This window comes from Schistocerca cancellata, chromosome 5, assembly GCF_023864275.1.
Source record: "Schistocerca cancellata isolate TAMUIC-IGC-003103 chromosome 5, iqSchCanc2.1, whole genome shotgun sequence".
Lineage (NCBI taxonomy): Eukaryota > Metazoa > Arthropoda > Insecta > Orthoptera > Acrididae > Schistocerca > Schistocerca cancellata.
The window spans coordinates 524,659,476-524,684,210 of record NC_064630.1 but is presented as its reverse complement, the minus strand read 5'-3'; the positions used below and the strand labels follow the sequence as shown (position 1 = coordinate 524,684,210).

Here is a 24,735-nt window from a genome sequence, read left to right as displayed (position 1 = left end):
TGGTCATCTAGGTTGAAAGCTCTAGATAAGTCACAAAATATGGACCTACATTAAAACGATTTTGGCCTTGGTCTAATCCCTACTGAGTATATATTTAGATATTCAAATACAGGTAAACTGTTGATTTTCCTCTGTGGAATCCAAGCTGTCTACCATTTATGATAACAATTATTTCAAAATATGACATAAATCTAATGTATGTTTTGTTTCCAGGAACTTTTGAGGAAAGGGGTAGCAGACTAACTGTTCTGTATCTGTAAGAGCACACTGGAGCTCCTTTTTTGTGCAATGGCAAGATTCTAGTTATTTTTGTTCCATCTGGAGAACTACCTCCTTTAGACATGAAATAACTAAGTAGCAAAGTGGTTTCAGATTTAAAATTTTATTTGAACGTCCATTTACGTCAGTGGAGGTATTTTTATTTCTTTACCATTAACTACAACTTGCTATATGTAGTCGAATAGAAATAACATGAGTTAATGGTAGAGTCTTGTTTATTTTAAAGCAGCTGTGAGTCTTGCAGAGGATAACTTTTGTTATTTTGTGTAATTCTTCGGCACATGTTTGTAAATACTTGCTGAAAATATTGTTAGCAGTTACAGGATTTTAATGCTATTGTTACTTTGATCTTTAGGCTTTTGCTAATATTGCCTGACAGTTTACCTGTTTCTCTGTTAATTATCTTCCATATGCTTTGTTTTACACAATATGCAGTAGATTCTGTTTCTTTTAGACATTTCTGTATGCCTTGGATAGTAATTCCCATAACAAACTGTTCTACTAGGTACATACCTATCAAGTAGATAGGCAACTATTCTTCTAAACCTGTACCACAGCTCTTCTAAATGCTCATCCCCAGAAATATCCTAGATAAGAATTATATCTTCAGTCTTAGTGATGAACATCTGCATCAATGGTTTTCATTGTTTATAGATAAAGTTGATCTACTCAGCTACAAAAACGATGTACATGAATTTATGTTTTACTGTAAATAATAAGTTTTTCCACGTCTTTCTGAAGAAAGAATGATATTTCACGAAGTCATACATAATACATCATTTTTCATATTTCTATTAATTCGCAACTCTGAATTTGTCAATTACCTACTGGCAAACTACCAACCATCTCAGTTCGCAACCAATCATATGGGTAAATAATCCATGCCTCTTGATGTTTACTATTATTTTATCACATGTAGTGCACTGTCTTACATGCAACACTAATAAATTTTCGTGGATAAAACATATGAAATACAAATACTGATAATGACATATTACACATTTGTGCACGTTCGTAATAGTGAAATTTAATGCATTTTTCTCAAATATTCGAAATTTGTTGAAGAAAGGTAAGAAAGCCTAAATAGGTCTACACTCAGATCGCATTGGACATTGACTGCAAGAACAATAACTAACATAAGGACTGGTACTGTGCTCAGTGTGACAACAATCACAACAGTGGAGCTTCCAAAGTAGAAGATGAAAGAGCGTTAGATATTCACCAGTCACTTCAGTGGCGAATATTGACATGTAGATGATAAACCACAACTTATCGTCATTAATTTCCTTCAACACTGGTCAACAATGGTGTACTGAATAATATCTGGAAAAAAAACCTTGCAGCACTGTGGCTGCAAAGTATGAAATTGGTGTAAAGCGTCGTTTTAAAAGATTCACTAATTCACGCATTTGACAATAGTTCGACACAAAATATGGTAAGTGAAATTACTGCTGTACCAGCATTACTTGTTTGTCTCTTATTCTAATGCCAGCACCAAAGTCATGTAATATTTGTGATTTTTCCTGTTACATTGTGAAATAATCACGCATTAACGGATGAAAAGTCGCCATGCTACTTGTTAGACAAATATGAATAAAGTGAACAACTAATGTAATGAAGTAAGCCCCACAACAAGAACAAAATTATTACTTAGATGGTGACATAGTACAAAGGATCAAGAAAAAAACTGGAAATAATTTTAGCTATCTCCTACTTGATAATAAACGTTGTCTTTTTTTCTCCATTAACTGTTCGGTCTCCCGTACTTTATTGATTATAGTGTCGATAGATTCCTCCATTTTTAGATATCCCACATACAGCAGAAAACGGTAACGCGATTGGAAAAAAATGCGTGATGCGTTCTTCGGTTCCAGTTCGTTTAAAAAGAGCGCCACCAATATTAAACAGTTGCGCCAACGGTATACATGAAAATACATTTTGTGTTATTATCTTTGCTAATTTGTTTATCAGTAGTAAAGGACGAGTCTGAGGTGGGCGTTTTGTACAAGTTTAGTGTTTAGTTAAACTGACATTACAACAGTGAAAGTGAAAATGTCAGGAGGTTTTGTACCAGGAACGGCAGCACAATGCACAGCGGAAGTTGAGCTCTCTATATCTTGCAGGTATTTGTATTGTTAATTGAGGAAGATTGTAATTTGATGTGCTTCTCCGCTGAACCGAAAACAAATGTGACAGCTTTGACATACGCACTGTATCATTTGTATTTACTGCCAGTCCTCGCACATTTCAATTTCTGTCAAGTATTACTCTTTGATTTACGGAATGACTTCGTTATTTATAATCAAGGAAGCATTCCGTACACTGGAATGAAGTTAACTGATGGTCCAAGTGCATCCCGAAAAGCATAAACTTTCGCATGACCACGTAATATATCGGGAAGAATGAGCAATGAGGCGGTTAACTGTTGCCAGTATTATTAATTCTCATCGAGTATTTGATCTGCATGAGTTAATTACCCAGCAGCGGAGGAAATGGAATCTGTATTTGAGTTTAGAGTGTGAGAGAAAGTGTTGAATAGGCAGAATGAAGATATTGTTAGTTTTGCGAGACCTCCGCAGACGATAGAGCTGTGGCCGCTGACGTTAAAAGCTGTGGGCTAAAACGCCAATTTCCATTCGGCCATACCAGTTCAGCTCACAATCGACAGGAATACATACGAAACCAAACATATTCACCCACAAAGCTCTCCAAGCCAGATACATTTGGAATGAAAAATTTTTTCCGTACCTGCTAAACTGCATAAGTGCCCCAAAGTGCAGGTTTAGGTTACAGCATCTTATACGTTAAGAAAGTGTGCCCAGACTGAAAACGCCTATAGAGTGTGGCTATATCTATTTGTTAATTAAGAAAGCACTTAGTCGCTCATATTTAAAGTGTTGTCCTTATAAAACAATGATTCTGTGGAAGTCCCATACAACATGTTTTGATCTAGCAGAGGTTCTTTACTCAGTGATCTTCTGACTACTGCACTTACTGTTGTCTTACATTCTCTCTTTGCGTCCTTTCAGCATATTGTCATTTTCATGTTTTCATGGTATTCACCTGACTGTCACAGATTACTCCCACCTAATCCGTAATTAGATCAATATTTTCAATTTTCTGCAAGATGCATTATCTTGTACATACCATGTCTTTATATTTCATTATTTCATTCACAGATGGGAAGTGACGAGAATATCTACTTATACCTCGTTATGGTGCTTTGTTAATCAATAATTTAAGATGGTTTATGTTATTGTTAAATCTTTTTCTTGTTGATAAAATGTTAAAGTAGATTTTCACAAGAATTTATTCAAACACTATGCATTTCAGGAAATTTGTAGCACTTTGTTTCTCAGTTTGTGCTGCTCCTATTATGTACAAACATATGATTCAGTGTTCCCTCTTGTGCAGACCTTAAACGGGTCCCACAGTTTTGAACAGTGCCCTATCATGGCATGCTTTTTAAGGAAGTGTTTTATAGGCATCTTTTCCCTCAATTATCAGGTTCTAAACAGCCTTCAAATCAAGAAAATGAATAAATTCCCATAAAGATTGACAATGAATTGATCTGAGATAGCTCTAAAATTGCAGAAACTTTTTTTTCTGCCAATAGCAGATAATTTAGGTTTGAACACTTCCTTAGTAGTTGGCTTACAGTGCCTAAGAAAAGCTTCCAAAACTAGTTTAACAAAATTCAAAATCATCCAACACTTCCAAAAGAAATTTTCAACGCCTATCAACTTATAAACATATATGTTAAAGTGGTTATGATGAATAGGTAAAAAAATAATGTTGTTCAGCTGAAAATAGCCATACTTGGATAATGAAGCTTTTCACAGATGGGTCATTCCATGTCAAAGAGACCAATATTAAAACGTGTCCCTACTCACCCGTCTCCAAATCTAATGCAATTTGGTGTGAAGGTTCTATAAGATCTTTGATGATTATATACCAAATTTCAATCCAGTATCATCAGTGGTTGAATTTTTAGGGACTTTTAAAGAGAGGCTACTCATCTTCACATCACATATGAAGGTGCAAATGTGCCAAGTTTGCTAGGCTTTTTTAAAAGTTCTAGAAAACATTTGGTCATTTGCTTTAATATAAATGGACAACATTTTATCCTGAATCAAACTGTGGCAAAAATTAGGGATTTAGCCACACCTGAATATAGAAACAAGTTTATGAAGTAACAAAAAAATTTATTTCACTAATCTGAGAGCCAAGGTTTGACTAACCACTGCTGCTTTTTATATGAACCAATCACATGAAAACTTCAAAGGTTATTTATATGTATGATGTCTATGTGTGGATCGAATTTAATTAACATTGGATGCCTAGATAAAAAGATATGCACATGCAGAGTTGGCCAAAATTTTCTACATGCAAATTATCGGGTGTTTTTGGGGGGCAATATCTCAATTGTGTCTTGTTCAATCTTTTTTTCTTGGCACAGCTGGAAAGAGCCTGCTTTACGCTTTCAAAGCTATATTGTTTATGTTCTGGATCTTGCATATTGATGAGTAAGAATAGGGAAAATGAATTATCAATAAGTACAAAAAAATTAATACAATTTGTAGGTGTAAGTCAAAAAATGTGTAATTATAGTGTCTTTTTTAATAGTATAAGATTTGCCTGTGGTTTAGGATAGGTAACTATACTAATAAGAAGTGTTTTTACATTATTTTACAGTATAGAATAAAAATATAATAAAACTTCAGAAACTGCTGTTAAGATTATAAAATCTAGACGATCATAATGGAACACTATGTTGCTTTAGAATGTTTTAACCCTACAATGCACAGTGATGCATATGTGGATTGTCACTCAGTTTCCATCACCAATACAAAGCAGTAATAGTTTTTTTAAGACTCACAGCAGTGGTACAGTGCTGAATCACCACTTCGTTGGTTTTATTATTGCCAATTTTCATAATGTCAGTGTTCTGTGCAGTGTAATCATTGTTGTTAATGTACAATCTTAGTGTTTGGTACTGAGTGTTTGAATAATCAGTAATCATTGTTGTAGCTGACGGTAAGCACTAAAACAATATGTTGTGATATGTTAATTTGTATATTTTATATGCAAATAAGTCTGAATCTGCTATGCTTCAAGCTACAATATTCATGAGCTTTCAAAATTGCTTTTTGTAAGTTAATAAACTATTGTAAAAATGAACGAAGAAACTCTTGCACCCTGCTAGTTTGGTGGATCAGATGGAGCTGGTTGTCATAAGTCATCACCTTTCTGTTATGGTAAAAGTCTTCTACAATCATTTAAGGAAATGTCACCAGTAGACAAGGAGCTTCTACGACGTAGGTCCGGGCTTGATTTTACTGAAGATGTCCATATTTGTCCATACCATAATGCCTTGTTGATGATAAAATTTCAGTTCCTGCGGAAGACATGCTACAACCCATTTAGTAAAGAAAAATGTGTAATGAAGGCTTTAACACCGGTAACCATTGCAGTGTCTGACAGGTTGAAGTTGCTGACTGATGAAGTTTTTAAACTTGGTCGGAAAATTTCTACTAAATGTAGACATGAAGTGGCCCAAAAACAATCATCCCACCAGGATAAGCAAGAATCACTATCCACTGAAGACATGGATGTTGTTGATGCTTGCTTTACTGCTAATACTTCATCATCATCAATTGGAGAGTCACCGTTAAAGCTTCAGCGGATCAGCAATAGAGATTCAATGGGATACATGAAGTGCAAAGTTCTGAAAGCCCAAGGCAGCATTGCGAAGGTAACTGTCACAGCTGCTGGTGTGAGCCAAGTGGATGTTGCTCAAATGCAAACAGGAGAGTGCCAAAAATGTGAAGACATGGATGTCGTAATTGAAGACCCAATATGACTACAAGAATTTGATGAAAAGAACTGTAGGCAGTTTGGAATCAAAAAGTAATTGAAGACCCTAAGATTAAGCTTCAGACATCAGGCAGTTGCAGTAAAGCTCAAATTTTGACCCTGACCTCAAATAGCAGGATTATTGAAAAAAAGGCCAAAGAATTTGCTGTTCCAACTAAAATGGTGAAGAAGGCTAGGAAATTTAAAGATAGAAGACGGTATTTTGGCAACACCTGCAAACTGAAAAGGGAAAAAGCTCAGTATTGAAGTAAAATAAAATGTCTTCACGTTATTGAAGATGAGTTTTCTCATTTATGTTATTGCAAAAAGGGTTGTGTTGCTGTGAGAAAGATTCACTAGGAGAAATGCCTGTTCCTTTATAACCTGAAAGATATCTTCATTGCTTATTGTAAGCAGCATGGAAATCAACTGAGATTCTCTAAGTTTTGTGAGGTCAGGCTGAAATGGTGTACTGCAGCTGATGCTTCTGAATCATGTTCAGTATGTATATGTGCAATTCATCAAAATGTCAAATTAATGTTGGCTTCAGCAACATCCATCCAATATGACTACAAGAATTTGATGAAAAGAACTGTAGGCAGTTTGGAATCAAAAAGACGATGGCTCTGAAGAAACAATGGAATACAAGCAGTGGTCCATACTGACACACACACATTAGAGATATGTCAGAGAACTGTTGAATATTTCATCTAGGCACTGATTTTGAAAATTACCGGTTTAAGACACCATCACTTTGTGTCAAAACACCAACGTTTATACCTTAAGCAGCTAAAAAGAAATCTTGCAGAAAATTAACTAGTTATATTGATGGAGTTTGCTGAGATTTATATATTTGTTGTTAAAGATGTTGTGCAAGGATTTCATTGGGAGAATAGTCAGGCCATATTACATCCATTTGTTGTCTATTTTGTTGGCAAATAATGTCAGAGTATTAGCATTTATATGCTAAGCAACTGTCTCCGTCATGATACCATTGCTGTTCATGCCTTTAAATAAAGTTAATAGCATATTTAAAGACAAAGATTGAAAACGTTAAGAACATTTATTACATTAGTGTTGGTTCAGCCGATCAGTATAAGAATTTCAAAAATTTCATTAAATTATGTCTACACGAAAATATTGAATAAGGACGACACTGGAAATAACTGTCTGCAATGTGTGTATTCATCCAGGTGGTGCAGTACCCTTGAATGTACTAGCAGCACTGATTGATCAATTCCCTAAACCTTTCCTACTTCTGGGAGATTATAATGCCCATAACCCCTCGTGGGACGGCACTGTGCTTACTGGCCGTGGCAGAGACGACGAGACTTTACTGTCTCAGTTTGACCTCTGCTTCTTTTAATACTGGGCCTGCCACACATTTCAGTGTGGCTTGTGGTAGTTGCTCGGCCATTGACTTATCAATTTGCAGCACAGGACTTGTCCTATCTATCCACTGGAGAGCACAGGACGACCTGTGGTAGTAACCACTTCCCCATCTTCCTGCCACTGCCCCAGTGTCAGGCCCACAACACCTGCCCAGATGGGCTTTAAACATGGCGGACTGGGAAACTTTCACCTTTGCTATCACCGTTGAATCTCCCCCACACGCTAACATCGATGTGATTGTTGAGCAGGTGACAACAACAATTGTTTCTGCTGCAGAAAATGCAGTCCCTCGCTCTTTAGGGTGCCCGAGACATAAGGCAGTCCCTTGGTGGTCACCAGAAGTCGCTGAAGCAATTAAGGAGCATCAACGAGGTCTACAGCGGCATAAGCGGCACCCTTCCCTGGAGCACCTCATAGCCTTGAAACGGCTCCATGCCTGCATTTGCCAACTTACCAAATGATGGAAGCAGGAGTGTTGGGAGAAATAAGTCTCGATCATTGGGTGCCATATGTCACTTTCCCAAGTCTGGGCAAAGATCAAATGTCTTTTCGGGTACCAGACCCCAACAGGTTTTCCTGGTGTTACCATAAATGGTGTGTTATCTACTGATGTAAACACGATTGCTGAGCACTTTGCTCGAGCCTCTGGGTCGGAGAATTCCCCCTCCAGCCTTTCACACTCTCAAATGGCAGCTGGAAGGGAACATCCTCTCATTCACTACACGCCACTGTGAATCCTATACCGCCCCATTTACAGAGTGAAGTGCCCTTGCACATTGCCCCGACACGGCTCCTGTGCCTCATTGGATCCACAGCCAGACGATTAAACATCTCTCATCTGACTGCAAGCGACATCTCCTTGTCGTTTTCAACCGGATCTGGTGCGACGGCGTCTTTCCATCACAATGGCGGGATAGCACCATCATTCTGCTGCTCAAACCCAGTAAAAACCCGCTATAAGCCTATCATCCTCACCAATGTTCCTTGTAAACTGCTGGAACATATGGTATGTGGGTCCCGGAGTCACGTGGCCTACTGGCTCCATGTCAGGGCAGCTTCCGCCATGGTTGCTCTACCACTGATAATCTTGCGTCCCTCGAGTCTGCCATCCGAACAACCTTTTACAGACGGCAACACTTGGTTGCCATCTTTTTTGACTTAACGTAAAGCATATGATACAACCTGGTGACATCATATCCTTGCCACATTGTATGAGTGGCGTGTCTGGCGCTCGCTTAAGATTTTTATCCAAAACTTCCTGTCGCTGCTTACTTCCCATGTCCAAGTTGGTGCCTTCCATAGTTCCATCCATATCCAGGAGAATGGAGTCCCGCAAGGCTCTGTATTGACTGCCTCTCCATTTTTAATGGCCATTAATGGTCTAGCAGCTGCTGTCAGGTACTCAGTCTCACCTTCTCTGTATCCAGACGACTTCTGCATTTCGTCCTGCTGCTCCAGTACTGGTGTTGCTGAGCGTCGCCTATGGAGGGCCATCCACAAGGCGCAGTAATGGGCTTTAGCCCATGGCTTCCAGTTTTCAGCTGCAAAGTTATGTGTCATGCACTTCTGTCGGCAATGTACCATTCATCCGGACCCAGCACTTTACCTTCATGACGATCCACTCACTGTAGTGGAGACAGATCTATTCTTAGGACTGGTTTTCGACACTTGATTGACCTGGCTTCCTCATTTTCATCAGCTTAAGCAGAAGCGCAGACAGCACCTCAATGCCCTCCGTTGCCTGAGCAGCATCAGTTGGAATGGAGATAGCTCTACTCTGCTGCGGCTCTACAGAGCCCTTGTCCAATCCCAAATTGACTAAGGGAGTGTGGTTTATGGTTCGGCAGTGCCCTCAGCATTACATTTGCTCGACCCTGTGCACCACTGTGGGGCTTGACACTGAGGGAGGCTGGGGTCCCTCCATTGCAGACCAGACATGCACAACTGCTCGCCATGTACGCAGCACGCATTCGTAGTTCTCCTGAGCGTCTGAATTACCATCTCCTTTTCCTGCCCGCAACAGTCCATTTCCTGCATTAGTGCCCCAGGTCGTGGCAGTGATTGCAGTTTGCATGCAGTCCCTTCTCTCCAAACTGCAGTTCTTCCCTTTACCACCTCTACTTGCGGCTCGTTCACGTGCGCCTCCATGGTGTACGCCTTGGCTGCAGCTTTGTATGGACCTTTCACGTGGCCCTAAGGACTCCGTTAACCCTGCCACTCTCCGCTGTCACTTCCTATAGATTCTTGACGTATTCCGGGGTTCTGAAGTGGTTTAAACAGACATCTTGATGGCTGATGGTCATGTTGACCTTGCCTAAGTTCACGGCGGCCATATTGAACAGCATTCCTTACCCCGATGGCTGCAGTGTATTCACTGCAAGGCTGGTGGCCATTTCTCGTGCACTTCAGTATCTTCGTTCATGCCCTGGGGAGTCTTTTCTTTTATGTACTGACTCCTTGAGCAGCCTGAAAACAATCGACGAGTGCTACCCTCGTCATCCTTTGGCAGCATCCATCCAGGAGTCTATGCCCTGGAATGGTCCAGTTGTTCGGTGGAGTTCATCTGGACCCCAGGTCATGTCAGAATCCCAGGAGATGAACTTGCTGATGGGATCTCCACTTATGGAAATGGGTATCCCGGAAAATGACCTGCGTTCGTTATAATGCCACAAGGTTTTTCAGCTTTGGGAGATGGAATGGCAAAATCTCAGTGCGCACAACAAATTGCAAGCCATTAAGGGGACCACGAATGTGTGGAAGTCCTCAATTAGGGCCTCTCGCAGGGACTCTGTGGTTCTCTGCCAACTCCACATTGGCCATGCCTGGGCGACCCACGGCTACCTCCTGTGCCCTGAAGACCCACTTCAGTGTCGGTGCTGCGCCTGGTTGACAGTGGCCCATATTCTTCTGCTCTGTCCTCCTTTGGCTGCCCTGCGACTTCATCTTCAGTTGCCGGACTCGTTATCATTGATTTTAGCAGACGTCGTCTCATCGGCTGATTTGGTTTTATGTTTCATCTGTGAGGGTGGGTTTTATCATTCAATCTGAGTTTTATCGCATGTCCTTTTTCCCTCTGTGTCCTCCACCCTAGTGCTTTTAGGGTGGAGTTTCTAATGTGTTGCAGGGTGACTGGCTTTTCCTTTTCATTTTCTTGGTCGGCCAGCCACTGTAATCTGCTTCCTCTCTTCCAACTGTTCCTTGCATCTCTCTGTTGTTTTCTTGTCCTCTTTTGTTTCTTTTAGTGTTTGTTGCCTTTCCTTAGTTCTTGTCTTTCCTTTCTTTCCGTTTTGTGTCATATGTCGTCTGTTTTATTCTCACACTTGTGGCATTGTTTTATTAGGAAAAAGGGGTCGATGACCTCATAGTTTGGTCCTTTTCCCCCTGTTTTGAACCAACCAACCATCTCTTTCTATAATATTTTTAAACTAGAACTTCAATTATGGACAACCTGTATTTTTTAAGTGTATTTAGGTCAGGTTTATTAGATTTGGTGTTCATTGAAATAGCATTATACACTTTTTGCTGAAATAGTGAACTGTGTTTTGTACTAAGTTGAGGCTTTTTACTTCCCTCTTATATCAAATCACACTTATTTTCTATTAAAATAATGGTATACTTTGTTCACTTCTTACAGCCAAAATTTTTTGGTAACAAATGACATAAGAGGAAGAATGTACTGAGCTGTCTCATGATGAGTCTGCATAGCTGTTTGAATAAGTTTCTCCATAAACATCTTGGCTGGGTTTCACAAGTGATTCTGATCATTTGCATTTTTACAGTAAAGGCTTCTTTTGCATATGGTTAGTTGCCCCATAATATTATCCCATGAGATGTGATTGAATGATAATAGCCCAAGTACACAGCTCTGGTTACAACCATATCACTGTCTCAAACAGTATTGTGGATAGTAAAGAGTACTGAGATCAGTCTCTTACTTGAGTCAGGGATGTGTGCAGACCCATTTAGCTTGCATATTTGTAGATGGCAGAATTATAATGACTGCACTCCCATTACTTAAACAGTACGTTTTTTCCCTCTGCTTTCTGTGATGTGTAAAGCTGTGTGAGTTGCGTCTGGCTGACATTAGATTTCAGACCATTTGCAGTGAACTAGTCCAGGACTTATCAATATATGATGTATAACGTTCTCTCTGCATTGCTGTTATAAAATTTGTCAAAATATTTGTCTCGTCTGCAAAGAGAGGGAACTGGAAGGTCATTTATAAATATAATGAATAATTAAGTACCCAACATGGGACCTTGAGGGATGCCACAGGTCATGTGGTATCCCAGTCAGATGAGGCTCTCATGCCCTTTGCATTGTTCAGAACTACGTTGTGCTGTATACCATAAGAAACATACTTTCTGGCTGTCCACTTTTGGACTGGCATTGTCTTCACATTGAAGCACCTACCTCTGATCCATAGCAGCTACTTTTGCGCAACAGTTTGCTGCATATAAATTACTGTATTCTGCAAGTTACTTGAATGAGTATCAAGTCTTTTGGCTTCCCTTCATCTCAGGGTGGCTTTCACCAAGGCCATTCTACTGCTGAGTCTGCCATCCAGTCAGCTTTTGCCCAGCATCAACACTTTATCATTGTCTTCTTTGACTTGCAAACAGCTTATGACACTATGTGGCATCATCACATCCTCGTTACCCTCCATGAGTTAGATCTCTGAGGCCTGCTCTAGATTTTTGCCAGGAACTTCTTGTCACACTGTTCTTTCCAGTTCAAATTCATAAGTCCCACATACCTCGGACATACAAGAAAATGGGGCCTCGCAGGTCTCTGTACTAAATGGCCTCCTTTTTCTAGTGTGTATCAATGCTTTTGCATTTACTATTGATCTCCCACCATGGATGTTGCAGAATGGTGACTGCAGGGTGCCATGCGAAAGTTGCAGTCCTCGGCTCTCACGACATCCTGGTTTCAGCCATGAAGACACATGCTATGCACTTCTGTTGCTGTCGTAATGTGTACTCACAATGAGAACTCTACCTCCATGACCATTTGCTCAAAGTAGTGGAGTCTTATCGCTTTTGGGGACTGTTCTTCAGTGCCCGGTTAATGTGGCTTCACCATCACCACCAACTTATATGGAAGTGCTGGTCATGTCTTAATAGTCCGTACTGCCTCAGTAACACCAGCTGGGGCATAGACCTCTCTACCCTTTTGCAGCTTTACAGCATCGTGATCCTGTCCCATCCTGATTGTGAGTGTCTGGTGTATTGTTTAGCATCGCCTTCAGCACTGTGAATGCTGGGCCCAGTATACTATTGTGGCATCCAGCTTGTGATAGGTGCCTTTCGGATCTGCCCTGCAAACATCCTACTTGAGACTGGGGTCCCTTCTTTGCCGATCTGGCTTCAGCAACTATTGCTCAGCTGTGTGAAGCACATTATTCACTGTTTCCCTGAGCATCAGAATAACCATGTCTTTTTTTTCCTAGTAGGGAAATTCACCTCCCCCATTAGAGGCACAGGTCTGGTGTCATGACCACAGTTTGCATACAGTCTCTATGCTGTGAACTCCAACTTCAGACACTGTCACCTCTTGTAAGGGAGCAATTGCATATTCCCCCATGGTGTGTTCCCTGTTCTCGGATCTGTCTTGACCTATCCTTTGGACCAAAAGACTGTGTTGACCCCATGATTTTTCGCCAACTGTTCCTGGCTGCCCTTGATAAATTTCTGGTTTTGGGAGTGATATACACTGATGGATGGACTAAGGTCCATGGATGGACTGGTTTTGCATACACACATGCAGCTAGCAGTGAACTACGCTCCCTGCTGAAAGGTGTATTCACTGCAGAATTGTTGGCCATCACTCGAGCCCTCAGTCACATTCGTTCTTGCAGTGGCGAGACATTCGTAACTGGCAGTGACTCCCAAAGTAGTCTTCAGGCTATCGATCAGTGCTACCATTGACACCCATTGGTTGTGACTATCCAGGATCTTGTTTCTGACCTCTATCAAACTGGTTGGTTGGTCATTTGGGGAGGTATCAGAACCGAATTTTTGGTTGACTCTGCTGTCAGTTGTTGGAGGCTTGGAACGCAGATTGGTGTGCTCTGGTTTCTCTGAACAAACTGCGAGCAGTAAAGGGGACCATGGCCATGCAGCAGTCATCTGTTTCTGCTTGTCACAGGAATCTACCATTCTCTCACACTAGCATCACTTTACTAACCCATGGTCACATCCTATGATGCAAGGACCTGCTACACTTGTCAGAGTGGTTCCCATCTGATGGCGGGACTCTACTGGACTGCTCTCACTTGGCCATCTTCCGGCAAAATATTAAACTTGCTGACCTGCTGATTCTGGTGCTTGTGAGCTACCCGTGAATGGTTCCTGCTCCTCTCCCTGAGGTAGAGCACATTGGCCTCTAACTGCCTGAAGGAATGGAGGGGTGCCTTGTCGTCTGCTCCTCCAACCCAGGGGGTCCATGGCTGCCCTTACTCGATGGTCCAGCCTGGCCCCTGCTCTTCCCATACCTTTTAATTCTTCCTATTTTTTACATCCGTCATTGGTTTGCTGTCTCATGCTCATTTTTCTCTTCCCTGAGATTTTATCCACTAGTCTCTCTCACTAGTTTGCTTGTGGTAATGGAGGGTGAGGAAACATTGATTGGATACAGAGTGCTCATCTCCCATCACCTAACATGGTCTGAGGGCCTCCAGCTGCGTTCTGGACAGATAATCTCACCCAACTTCTTGTTCGTATCCCTATCTCACTTCTACTTGACTGAGCAAGGTGGTGCAATGGTTTGCACGCTGGACTCACATTCGGGAGGACGACAGTCCAACCCCACATCCAGCCATTCTGATTTAGGTTTTTTGTGATTTCCCTAAATCGTATTAAGCAAATGTCAGGATGGTTCTTTTGAAAGGGCATGGCCGACTTCCTTCCCCGTCCCTCCTTTATCTGATGGGACCGATGACCTCGCTGTTTGGTCCCCTCCACCAAATCAATCAACCAACCAACTTCTACTTGCTTCCATCTACTGGTTTTAGTGATTCCCTCTTACAGTTGGTTTCAACAGGATTTCTCTTGTCTCCTTCCTCTCCGAGGACTCTTCCCAGCTTGATACATACAGGATGGAGGAACTGATGACATCATAGTTTGGTCCATTTAACCCTATCAATCCAATATCCATCCAAATGTGTACATTGAATGCACAGTGTGTGAGGTAACCTAGTTGTCCTATTGCATCAAGGTGTAATGCACAAATTTCTAAAAGTTCACCAGCCTGGTGTCCTGAGGATAATGGTGTCCCAGCAAAGAAGCAGCGTATAGGACATGGTGCCCGGCTCTCTTGATGTGAGGCTGCAATGAAAGTCACTAGCAAGTGTGCTAAGTCTCTCCAGCTACTGAATGCCAGTGTCATTTAATGCCAGTGTTATTTAATTGTAAATATGGACACTGTAGCAGAGAGAAACTACTAACAAATGAAACAATAAAAGATCGATTACAGTCACGCATTATATTGTTGTAATTAACAATATTGTTAAAGTTCACAAAACTTTATATACAGCCTGTAATAAAGTAACTCCTATTCACACAATCTATTCTGCGTTGTGCACAGAGTTGTGGTCCAATTAGTATTTACATACTTGATGAGCAAATAAGATCTTACCCATGTGGTGCTGCCTACACAGAAACATGTAGCCACTGTTAAATGAGCATACACCTGTTCGCGTTCCATGTTCAGCGCCAACTATCAGAACCTGAAATATCCCATTCGGCTTTCATTGTTGGTGCGTTGAAGGCATGTGAAGTGTTTTGTCCACATTGCTTCATGCTAAAGTTATGAAAATAATGTAATGAAAAGAACTTGAATATTGTATATGATCTCATACTGTTAAAGGTATTTGCTGTCAATATCAATCAAATCAAAATTTAAATATAAAAGAATGTTAATAAATGGAAAATTGTCTCCACCTCAATCCATAACATATATCACATTAGTAAAATTAGCACACACACACACACACACACACACACACACACACAAAAGGGACAAACAACAACTACTACTACTACTACTACTACTACTACTACTACTACTACTACACATTGTATGGAACGTGAGGAGTTGCCAAGCACATACGATTTTAGTTTTTTTTTTTTAAGATTCAATTTTATTATTGCTTATTAATTTATTTTGTCAACCAGTTTCTGTGGACCAGATGGAACTTAACAAATGTCTGACCCACAATTTTTATTTAATATTGTCTTATAAATGCCTAAACAGAACCTAACACTCCCCCCCCCCCCCCCCCCTTTCTAAGCTTCACTTAATCCAAACAGTTTGATTTTCCATACTGTCTGTTCCATTTTATTCCTCCATTGTCTTGATTTTGGAGGATAATAGTTCAAATCTTGGTCCACTCATTCAGATTTTTTTGAAAGGGCATGGGCAATTTCCCTTTTCAATCCTTTCCTAATCTGAGCTTGTGCTCCATCTCTAATAGTCTGTGGTGGGATTTTAAACACTGAACTTTCTTTTTCAGTGGTTCATGGGCATTGCATCAGATAACATTGTAAAATCAGATAAATGTTGCAACGAGATAGATGCTCATCCTCTTCAGGTGCTTACTCACATGTTGTTGCAGTGGTTCACCAATTTGTGTGGTGGCTCACTTGAAAAGTGCAGGTGCGAAGGGGTGGGGGCATAAATGTTGTCATAGATGAGTCATAGAGGACGTCAACATCCAGACCTCCCCCCCCCCCCCTTTTTTTCTATGTTGTGACTATGGACACCCACTCCATGAGGGGCGCCCTTCTGTTCCGCTAACCACGTGTGTAAATTGTCATGACCGTCACTCTCCACATTCACCAGATTGACTGGCTTATAAGAAAGAAAAGAAAGATACAGGAGTATGTCCCTGGATCGTCTGTCTTATACTGAGGCTCGTCAGAAATTTGACCTACTTCAACCTGTGTCGATGAATTCTCAGGGTGTATATGCTGTGGGACATCCATGAAAAACCTGGGAATTTTTTCAATCGGGAGAAAACAGGGAAAAACGCAGGAATTTTTCATTGTTTTAGATTTTAGTTAAATCTGTTATTTGGACTGGTATGGACTGATAAACAGCAAAATGTGTCAAAGGCCTTAGGACGAAGACTATGAAGTACTTCATAACAATAAACTGCTGCCGACGAGCATGACGTCACAACTGTTTGCATTAAGAATGTTTGAGCAGTTGCACATGGGCTTATGCACATGCACAGTTGAGTTGCGTATGGGCAGTACCTTCTCCCGCTTCCAGCTACTTGAAGTGTGGCTGTTAACTGTATCAGCAGTAGTAACAAGCAGCCATATGCTACCTGGAAAAATTTTTCTGGCATGCCCAAGCTGCCAGATTGCCGCATGTGCATAGCAGTCTGGGTAGTAGTGGGGAGGAGGTTAGTCTCCATGTAAACCATGTTTACATTTAGAGATTTTGCTGTTGCCTCTTTGTTTACACTTCTCACATCAAATGAAAACAAAACGGATTTCTGTGGTTGAGGGCTACAAAGTGAATTAAAATACATTCACATAATTACGGAAGGCAAACATACATTATTTTTTTCAGTTTTCTGATTTTATTTTACTTCCACATTTTTGGCAGTTGCTCGCCGTGCAGAACAATGAAGTTATTTTTGTCAGTTTGCTAAATAGATGTGGCTTTCATTAAGCTTTTACCCAGAAGGAATTTTGGAACACGTATTATGTTAGAGATGTTAGAGTATAATGACTTTTCTGGAGACTAGAAATCTACTCTGTAGGAATCAGCATGGGTTTCGAAAAAGACGATCATGTGAAACCCAGCTCACGCTATTCGTCCATGAGACTCAGAGGGCCATAGACACAGGTTCCCAGGTAGATGCCATTTTTCTTGACTTCTGCAAGGCGTTTGATACAGTTCCCCACAGTTGTTTAATGAACAAAGTAAGAGCATATGGACTATCAGACCAATTGTGTGATTGGAGTGAAGAGTTTCTAGATAACAGAAACAGCATGTCATTCTCAGTGGAGAGAAGTCTTCCGAAGTAAGAGTGATTTCAGGTGTGCCGCAGGGGAATGTCGTAGGACCATTGCTGTTCACAATATACATAAATGAGCTTGTGGATAACATCGGAAGTTCACTGAGGCTTTTTGCAGATGATGCTGTAGTACATCGAGAGGTTGTAACAATGGAAAATTGTACTGAAATGCAGGAGGATCTGCAACGAATTGACACATCGTGCAGGGAATGGCAATTGAATCTCAATGTAGACAAGTGTAATGTGCTGCGAATACATAGAAAGAAAGATCCTTTATCATTTAGTTACAGTATAGCAGGTTAGCAGCTGGAAGCAGTTAATTCCATAAATTATCTGGGAGTAGGCATTAGGACTGATTTAAAATGGAATGACCATATAAAGTTGATCGTTGGTAATGTAGATGCCAGGCTGAGATTCTTTGGAGGAATCCTAAGGAAATGCAATCCAAAAAGAAAGGAAGTAGATTACAGTACATTTGTTCGCCCACTGCTTGAGTATTGCTCACCGGTGAGGGATCCGTACCAGATGGGGTTGACAGAAGAGAGAGAGAAGATCCAACGGAGAGCAGCGCACTTCATTACAGGATCATTTAGTAATTGCGAAAGCATTATGGAGATGATAGATAAACTCCAGTGGAAGACTCTGCAGGAGAGACGCTTAGTAGCTCGGTACGGGCTTTTGTTGAAGTTTCGAGAACATACCTTCACCGAGGAGTCAAGCAGTATATTGCTCCCTCCTGCCTATATCTTGCGAAGAGACCATGAGGATAAAATCAGAGAGATTAGAGCCCACACAGAGGCATACCGACAATCTTTCTTTCCACAAGCAATACGAGGCAGGAATAGAAGGAAGAACCGATAGAGGTACTCAAAGTACCCTCCACCACACACCATCAGGTGGCTTGCGGAGTATGGATGCAGATTTAGATGTAGATGTAGAGGCAGTCAATTTATTTGAAACAGCATCTCTCATTTCACACTATTGGCTAGTTTCAACTGTTCACTGAATTTCAAGTACACGTTTTCATCTTCTGGCACGTATGACGTTACGCCTTAATAAAGAACCAAACATGATATAATACAACACCAGTACTCTTAGAAAATTTGCATCCCGAAAACTGCACTGAAACCTTAATATCAGGTTGGGGCCTACTTCATTATGAATCTTGACATATGAATGTCCATTTTAAGTCGAATTATGCATTTTGGTATGATGTACGAAATTCCTATGCTGTTGGAGTAACCTATTTCTTTTATGACGCCATGTAGGATCTCTTAATCCTATGTATATACAAACATATGGGCTCCCTACATCATCGTAGCTGCCCACGCGCAGTAACACCTGTTTTCTGGTGTTCTCTGCAGCTGCTGAAACAAAGCTATTTCTAACAGGTTGCGGGAAAATATGGCGAATGGTGCTTTGAAAAGCATTTGTTTCAAAACAAATTTCCTTTTACACAAGATGAATTTTGTTATGTGTGCAGATGTTGCAATGAATTTCTTAGATCAGTGTGTTTGACTCTTATTTAAAATTTAACACATTGAGGACTAGCCACTTAGAAGAATTTTGAGCCCAGTAGACCAGGTATTAATCTCGTTATTTAAAATTTTACTGGTACATTTGTGTGATGGATCTTAAAGTGTAACACACACAAAAAAGACCAACATTATATGTGAAAGCTTAGCTTCTCTTGTAGCTAATTAATATTAAAGACCAATATTATTTTGTGTAGCTACACTATGTACATAAATTTAAACTGTTAACTTTTCCTATTTGTGTATCGCCACTATTTAACAGTGATGTTGCTATTGGCTGACTACGTCACATGTCATATGCTCTGAATATCTGTTATTGGCTGGCGAGATCATGTGACATGAGCTATGACTGGCTTACAAAAGCGCATTTCAATCTAGATTTCAGTGCTTCGGAAACTAACATGCTGTTTCAAATCTATACTCTCATAATACAAATACAAAAATATGCTGTGTATTGTAATATGAAAATATGCAGTGTAAATGCTGCTGCACATCACAGATCTTTTCAAAACTTTTTTTTTTATTTGCTGAGTTTTTTCATTCTATGAAGTTTCACGCTGGTTATAAAACCTTGGCCATACAAAGGATTGATATTTTTACACCTACAAGGGAAAGTATATTGTCACTTATCATGGAAAAAGTGTATTTTTCAGCTTGGAAGAAGTGTACTTTCATGTGAGGAAAAAGTGCGTTTTTGACTGGGAAATACAGGAATTTTTTTTCTTGTTTATGTACACACCTTGTTTCTAATTTTGCGTGTGTTATATCCTTTCCCCCTCCTTCCTCTTCCTTGCCCCAGTCTCGTCCATTTCTCTTCTCCCCCTCCCATGCCCTCCCCTCCATGTGCTGCTCCCCTTCCCCAGCCAAAAAAGTGTCCCCCTTCTTTGGTGCCTGTTGGTGATGGGTCTCCCAGAGGACTGCTTCCCCAGCTCAGCCACAGAACACACAGTCTGTGTGCACCAATGTCACTCACTCTTTCGGTTCCAGATCTTGCAGAAGCCTGCTCTTCCTCTGTGCCCTGCCCTCATCAACCTATGAAAGAGGAGAAACATAAGTTCCAGGACAGACTCCCCCCCCCCCCCCCGGTCCGCCCTGCACCCCCTCCCCCTCCAGTGCTGTTGGAGGTGCCATCTCCTCCTCATAACCTGAGTCTAACATCTTATTTATGATGTCACCCCGTCGTCATTGTGTGGGCTACACTCCCCACGTCCGAGGTTGTTAGCGGCAGTCTTCCATTCTGGGTCTTGCCCTTCAAGGTGGCCTTTGTACAGATCCATCAGTTCTCTGGAACTCCTCGCAACCCGTTTTGTGATGGCATTGGCGACACACCTATCCAGCTGCCTCCGGGAACAGTGCTGAAGGTTTCTCTTATTTTTTTACCCCTTGTGAGGCAGAATTCTGTAATGAAGCTTTTACTGAATGGGAGCTTCTTCTGGCCCTCTCTTCTTCCCACGATTCAGTTCCTGGCCCTGATTCCATCCATAACCAATTGCTTCAGTACCTCAGTTCTCCACAATGCCAATATCTCCTCCAGGTGTTTAACCATATTTGGCTCCAAGGCATTTTCCCTTCTCAAAGGAGAGCCAGTATAGCAGCTCCTGTCCTTAATCGTGGCAAGGATTTGTCATCCCTTGATAGTTACTGGCCCATTAGCCTGATCAGTATCCCCTGCAAGTTACTAGAATAGATGGTGTCTCATGGGCTCTGTTGTGTCCTTGAATCTTGGGACCTTTCATTCCTTAACAGTGCAGCTTTCAGAAGGAATGGTCTCTGATTGATCATTTGCTTCAATTGGAAACCACATTTCGGCAGGTCTTTTCTCTACACCACCATCTTGTCGTAGTTTTCTTTGATCTTCATAAGGTCTGTAACTGAGCTTGGCACCATCATATCCTCCTTACACTCCACGAGTGGGATCTTCGGGGCCCCTGCTGTTTTTTTTCTAGTTTCTGTCCCACAATCAGTGGAATTGCTGCAGAGGTAACAGGTTTCTGTCAGATCACCAAAGTTAAGTGCTGTCGGGCTTGGCTAGAACTTGGATGGGTGACTCTGCAGGTCCGCTGAGCGCTTTAGCAGTGGGGTGTACTCAGCCCTTGTGAGGCCAACTGTGAAGCACTGGTCATGAAAACTGACTCAGCTGGGAGAGTGGTGTGCTGACCACATGCCCCTCCATACCTACATGCAGACACTCTTTATCGGATGACACGGTGACCAGTTGGTGCTGTTTTTCCTTCTGAACCCCTTTTCTACAGAGAGTGATTTCCTGTCCCACTGGTCGTTCAGTCCGGGTTGACACAGTTCTCAGCTCTTCACAGAGCCAGAAGAATGGCATTCCACAGGCTCCATATTAAGTGTCATTCTTTTTCTAATCACTGTTGATTGACTTGGGGCCTCTACCAGACCATTGGTCACCACTGCTCTGTATGTGGATGACTTCTGTATTTGGGCTAGCTCACACTCAGCGGCCTCTCCTCCAGGTGTACATCCACATGGACAGTCTTTTACAATTTCCAGTTCTCTCCCCTTAAGTCGAGGCCATGTGGGGTAGCCATGCAGTCTGAGGTGTCTTGTCATGGCTTGCGCGGCTCCCCCTGTAGGAAGTTCGAGTCATCCCTCTGGCATGGATGTGTGGGTTGTCCTTAGCGTAAGTTAGTTTAAGTTAGATTAAGTAGTGTGTAAGCCTAGGAACCGATGACCTCGGCATTTTGGCTCATAGTCCTTACCACAAATTTCAATTTCCTTAAGTTGAGGGCAGTGCATTTCTGTCGCTGTACTACAGTCGATCCTGACCCAGAGCTCTACCTCGATGCCTAATGCCTGACTGTGGTCCCCCAGTTCTGTTTTTTGGGTCTTCTTTTTGACAAAAGTTACTCGACTGCCCCATATACACCATCTGAAGGTTGACTATTTGTGTAAACTAAATGTTCTTCACTTCTTCGCCCGTACCTCTTGGGCTGCGGATCTCTCAACCCTTCTCTGCCTTTATTGGGCATTAGTTATGCCTCATCAGGATTATGATCGTCGAGAGTGTGAATTAGCTGCCCCTTCCATGCTGCTCCTCTTCCCCTTGTTCACCATTGTGGTATTTGTTTAGTCACTAGTGCTCCCCTTTAGATTTGGTGGTGCCAGCTCCTGGTTTCTTATGCCATCACTAACTGCTCTTTCCCTGCTCACTATTTCTATTCTATTTTTTTCATTCTGTGGGCCATTGACCACCCACTTCCTGGCCTCTGGTGGGTTTACCAGTTGGGCTCCGCCTCACTTCTATCTGCTGTGACTTCCATCTCCCTTCTTGTCCTCTTCCCCATCTTCTCTCCTGTTGCCCCCCCCCCTCCCCCTCCCATGCCACCGTGGTTAGTTCCTCGGCCCTGAATTTGGATGGATCTCTTCCAGGGTCTGAAAGCCTTCATCGCTCCAGTGATGTTCCATTGTTTGTTCCGAATGCTGTTATGGGAGTTTCAGGATGCCATTGTTTTTTATACTGATGGCTCTAAATCCACTGGTCATGTGGGATATGCCCTCACATCTTATGTTGGCACAGAACACCATCTCTTGCCTGCCATGTGTGGGGCCTTTATTGTGGAATTGATGGCCATCTATTGGACCTCTGTTTTATTAAATGGTCATCTCTCATCCGAATTTAGTTATGTACATACTCAGTAATTACTCAACTTGCTGTTGATTAGCTGGGATCAGTGGTGGTGGTGGGGGGGGGGGGGGGGGAGCGCAATCTCCTACCCCTGTTCTCTATGACCCAGGGACAGATTTACTGCCTTACGTCAAATCCCTTTGTTCAATCATGGGCTGACTCTTGGGAAGCCATCCCCTTGTCTAATAAACTACATGCCATCAAGGAGACTCCCATCATGTGGAGTTCTGACCTTTGCCTCTCCAGGCAGGAATTTACCACTGTCTGCTGTCTTCATATTGGCCATATTAGGTTGACCCATGGGTTTTTACTCTGCAATAAGCCCTCCTGCCCTTTGTAGTTGCGGGGCTCCACTCATGGTGATCCGTATTTTGCAGGACTTGGCTCTTCACACTAAATATGCCCTTACACCTTCCTTGTCTCGGGTGTTAGTGGATGACCCTCGCATGGTTACACCTGTCCTTGGTTTTTTTTTGCAAAAATGGTTTGTACTCTCAGGTATAAGTACGTGAATTTTCCACTGGAGTATGAGTCCCTCAGTCAGCATAGGCATTAGTTATGGAGGCCTTCACCTTGCCTTCTCTCTGGTCAGAATCTCCCTGCCTTTTCCCTAAATTTTGTCTGAAGTGTTGAGCTGTTCTGTTTCCCCTTTCCTTGTGTCTTCTTCGTGTTTCATTGTCCCCATTGTATTGTGATTAATAGTATGGTATGGTAAGGGTATCAGAATGGTTCGGTGGTGGTACTGGTGCCCCACCGCGCGTAGTGTTTCTGGGGCACCCCTGGTCTCCTCTTTCCTCTTCCTGCTGCACTGACAGCTCTTTTCCCTCTTTGTTTGCTCCTTATCCCTTCCCCTTGACTGGAATGTGCTGTTTCTTTGTTCCTCCCTTGATTTCTGTCATCCTAGATCATGGGACTACTGACCTTGCTGTTTGGTCTCTTCCCCAAATAAATCAACCAACCAACCATTGATCCAGGTCCTCTGCCGGAGAAACAGGTCACGGTCTTTGCATGTGCAATGTAGAAAAAGAGCAGCTACAAGTCACAGTCCAGTGTGTGTGCTGCTGAGTGTTGGCCCCCATTTTAAATGTCCTAATTTGAATCCCCCTGTCTGTGTTGACTCGCTAGATTCTGTATTCTCCAACTGATGATACCTTAGTAACACCAGTACTGATTCCCAAGCGTTGAAATCCTGTTCTGTGTTTATCAGGTTATTAGTTATAGGTATTTTGACTGCTTCTTTAATGTTAGTCCCAGTACATGGAGGCGGACCATAGGATCATTGTTTCTCCATAGCTCATGCTATGTCCTGTTTCAAGACAGTGTTGAGCAACAGCAGACTTTTCTGGCTGACATAATTTGGTTTGGTGTTTATGTTCATCACATCTGACTATGTGGTGATGTGTGACATGTCTGGCCAATGTATGGTTCCCCACACTGGCATGGAATTTTATATATTCCTGGTCTCCTTAGACCATTATCCTATGCTATGCCCGTGAACTACTGAAGCAGTACAACAATGAGAGAATTTCAAGCGACACTAATTCTCTTTCCTTCCTTCCTTCCATTTCTCCTGTATTTATGCATTTTATAGTGATTGCCTGTGTGTTCCATGTATTCTACCTAAAATTAACGAAAGGAAACCACTGACCTATAGCTGACTAATGTGTTGTGCATAGAAGTATTCAACAGAAAATGTTATTTGCACTAGCTTGCTCTTTTTCCAGCAAAAGTACACACATTCACAGACACAGGCCTACAGACCCAAAACGCCACACACCCATGGCCGCAGTGAGACTGTTGATTAACTATTATTGAGAGTGGCTGCCTGTTGGATGGACGAGGAGAGCAGTTAGAAGAGACATGCACAGAGCAAGAATGGGGTAGCTGGATATTGTGAAGCAGTCTTTTGACAGATGTCTCCAGTGGCTGCACAAGATGAAAGCAGTTCAGAGGGTAGAACATATAAGAGAGAGATAGAGAGAGAGGAGGAG

At 41.9% G+C, this 24,735-nt stretch overlaps 1 protein-coding gene across 1 annotated transcript in view; it reads left to right on the top strand.

The window, feature by feature from the left end:
- Nucleotides 1–2,264: 2,264 nt before the first annotated feature.
- The window catches only part of LOC126187489 (copine-8-like), a 160,262-nt gene continuing 137,791 nt past the window's right edge, over nucleotides 2,265–24,735 (top strand). The window contains exon 1 of the mRNA XM_049928596.1: nucleotides 2,265–2,402. Within this exon, the coding sequence (XP_049784553.1) occupies nucleotides 2,332–2,402 (71 nt within the window). The 5' untranslated portion in view covers nucleotides 2,265–2,331. The remainder of the gene's footprint in view (nucleotides 2,403–24,735) is intronic.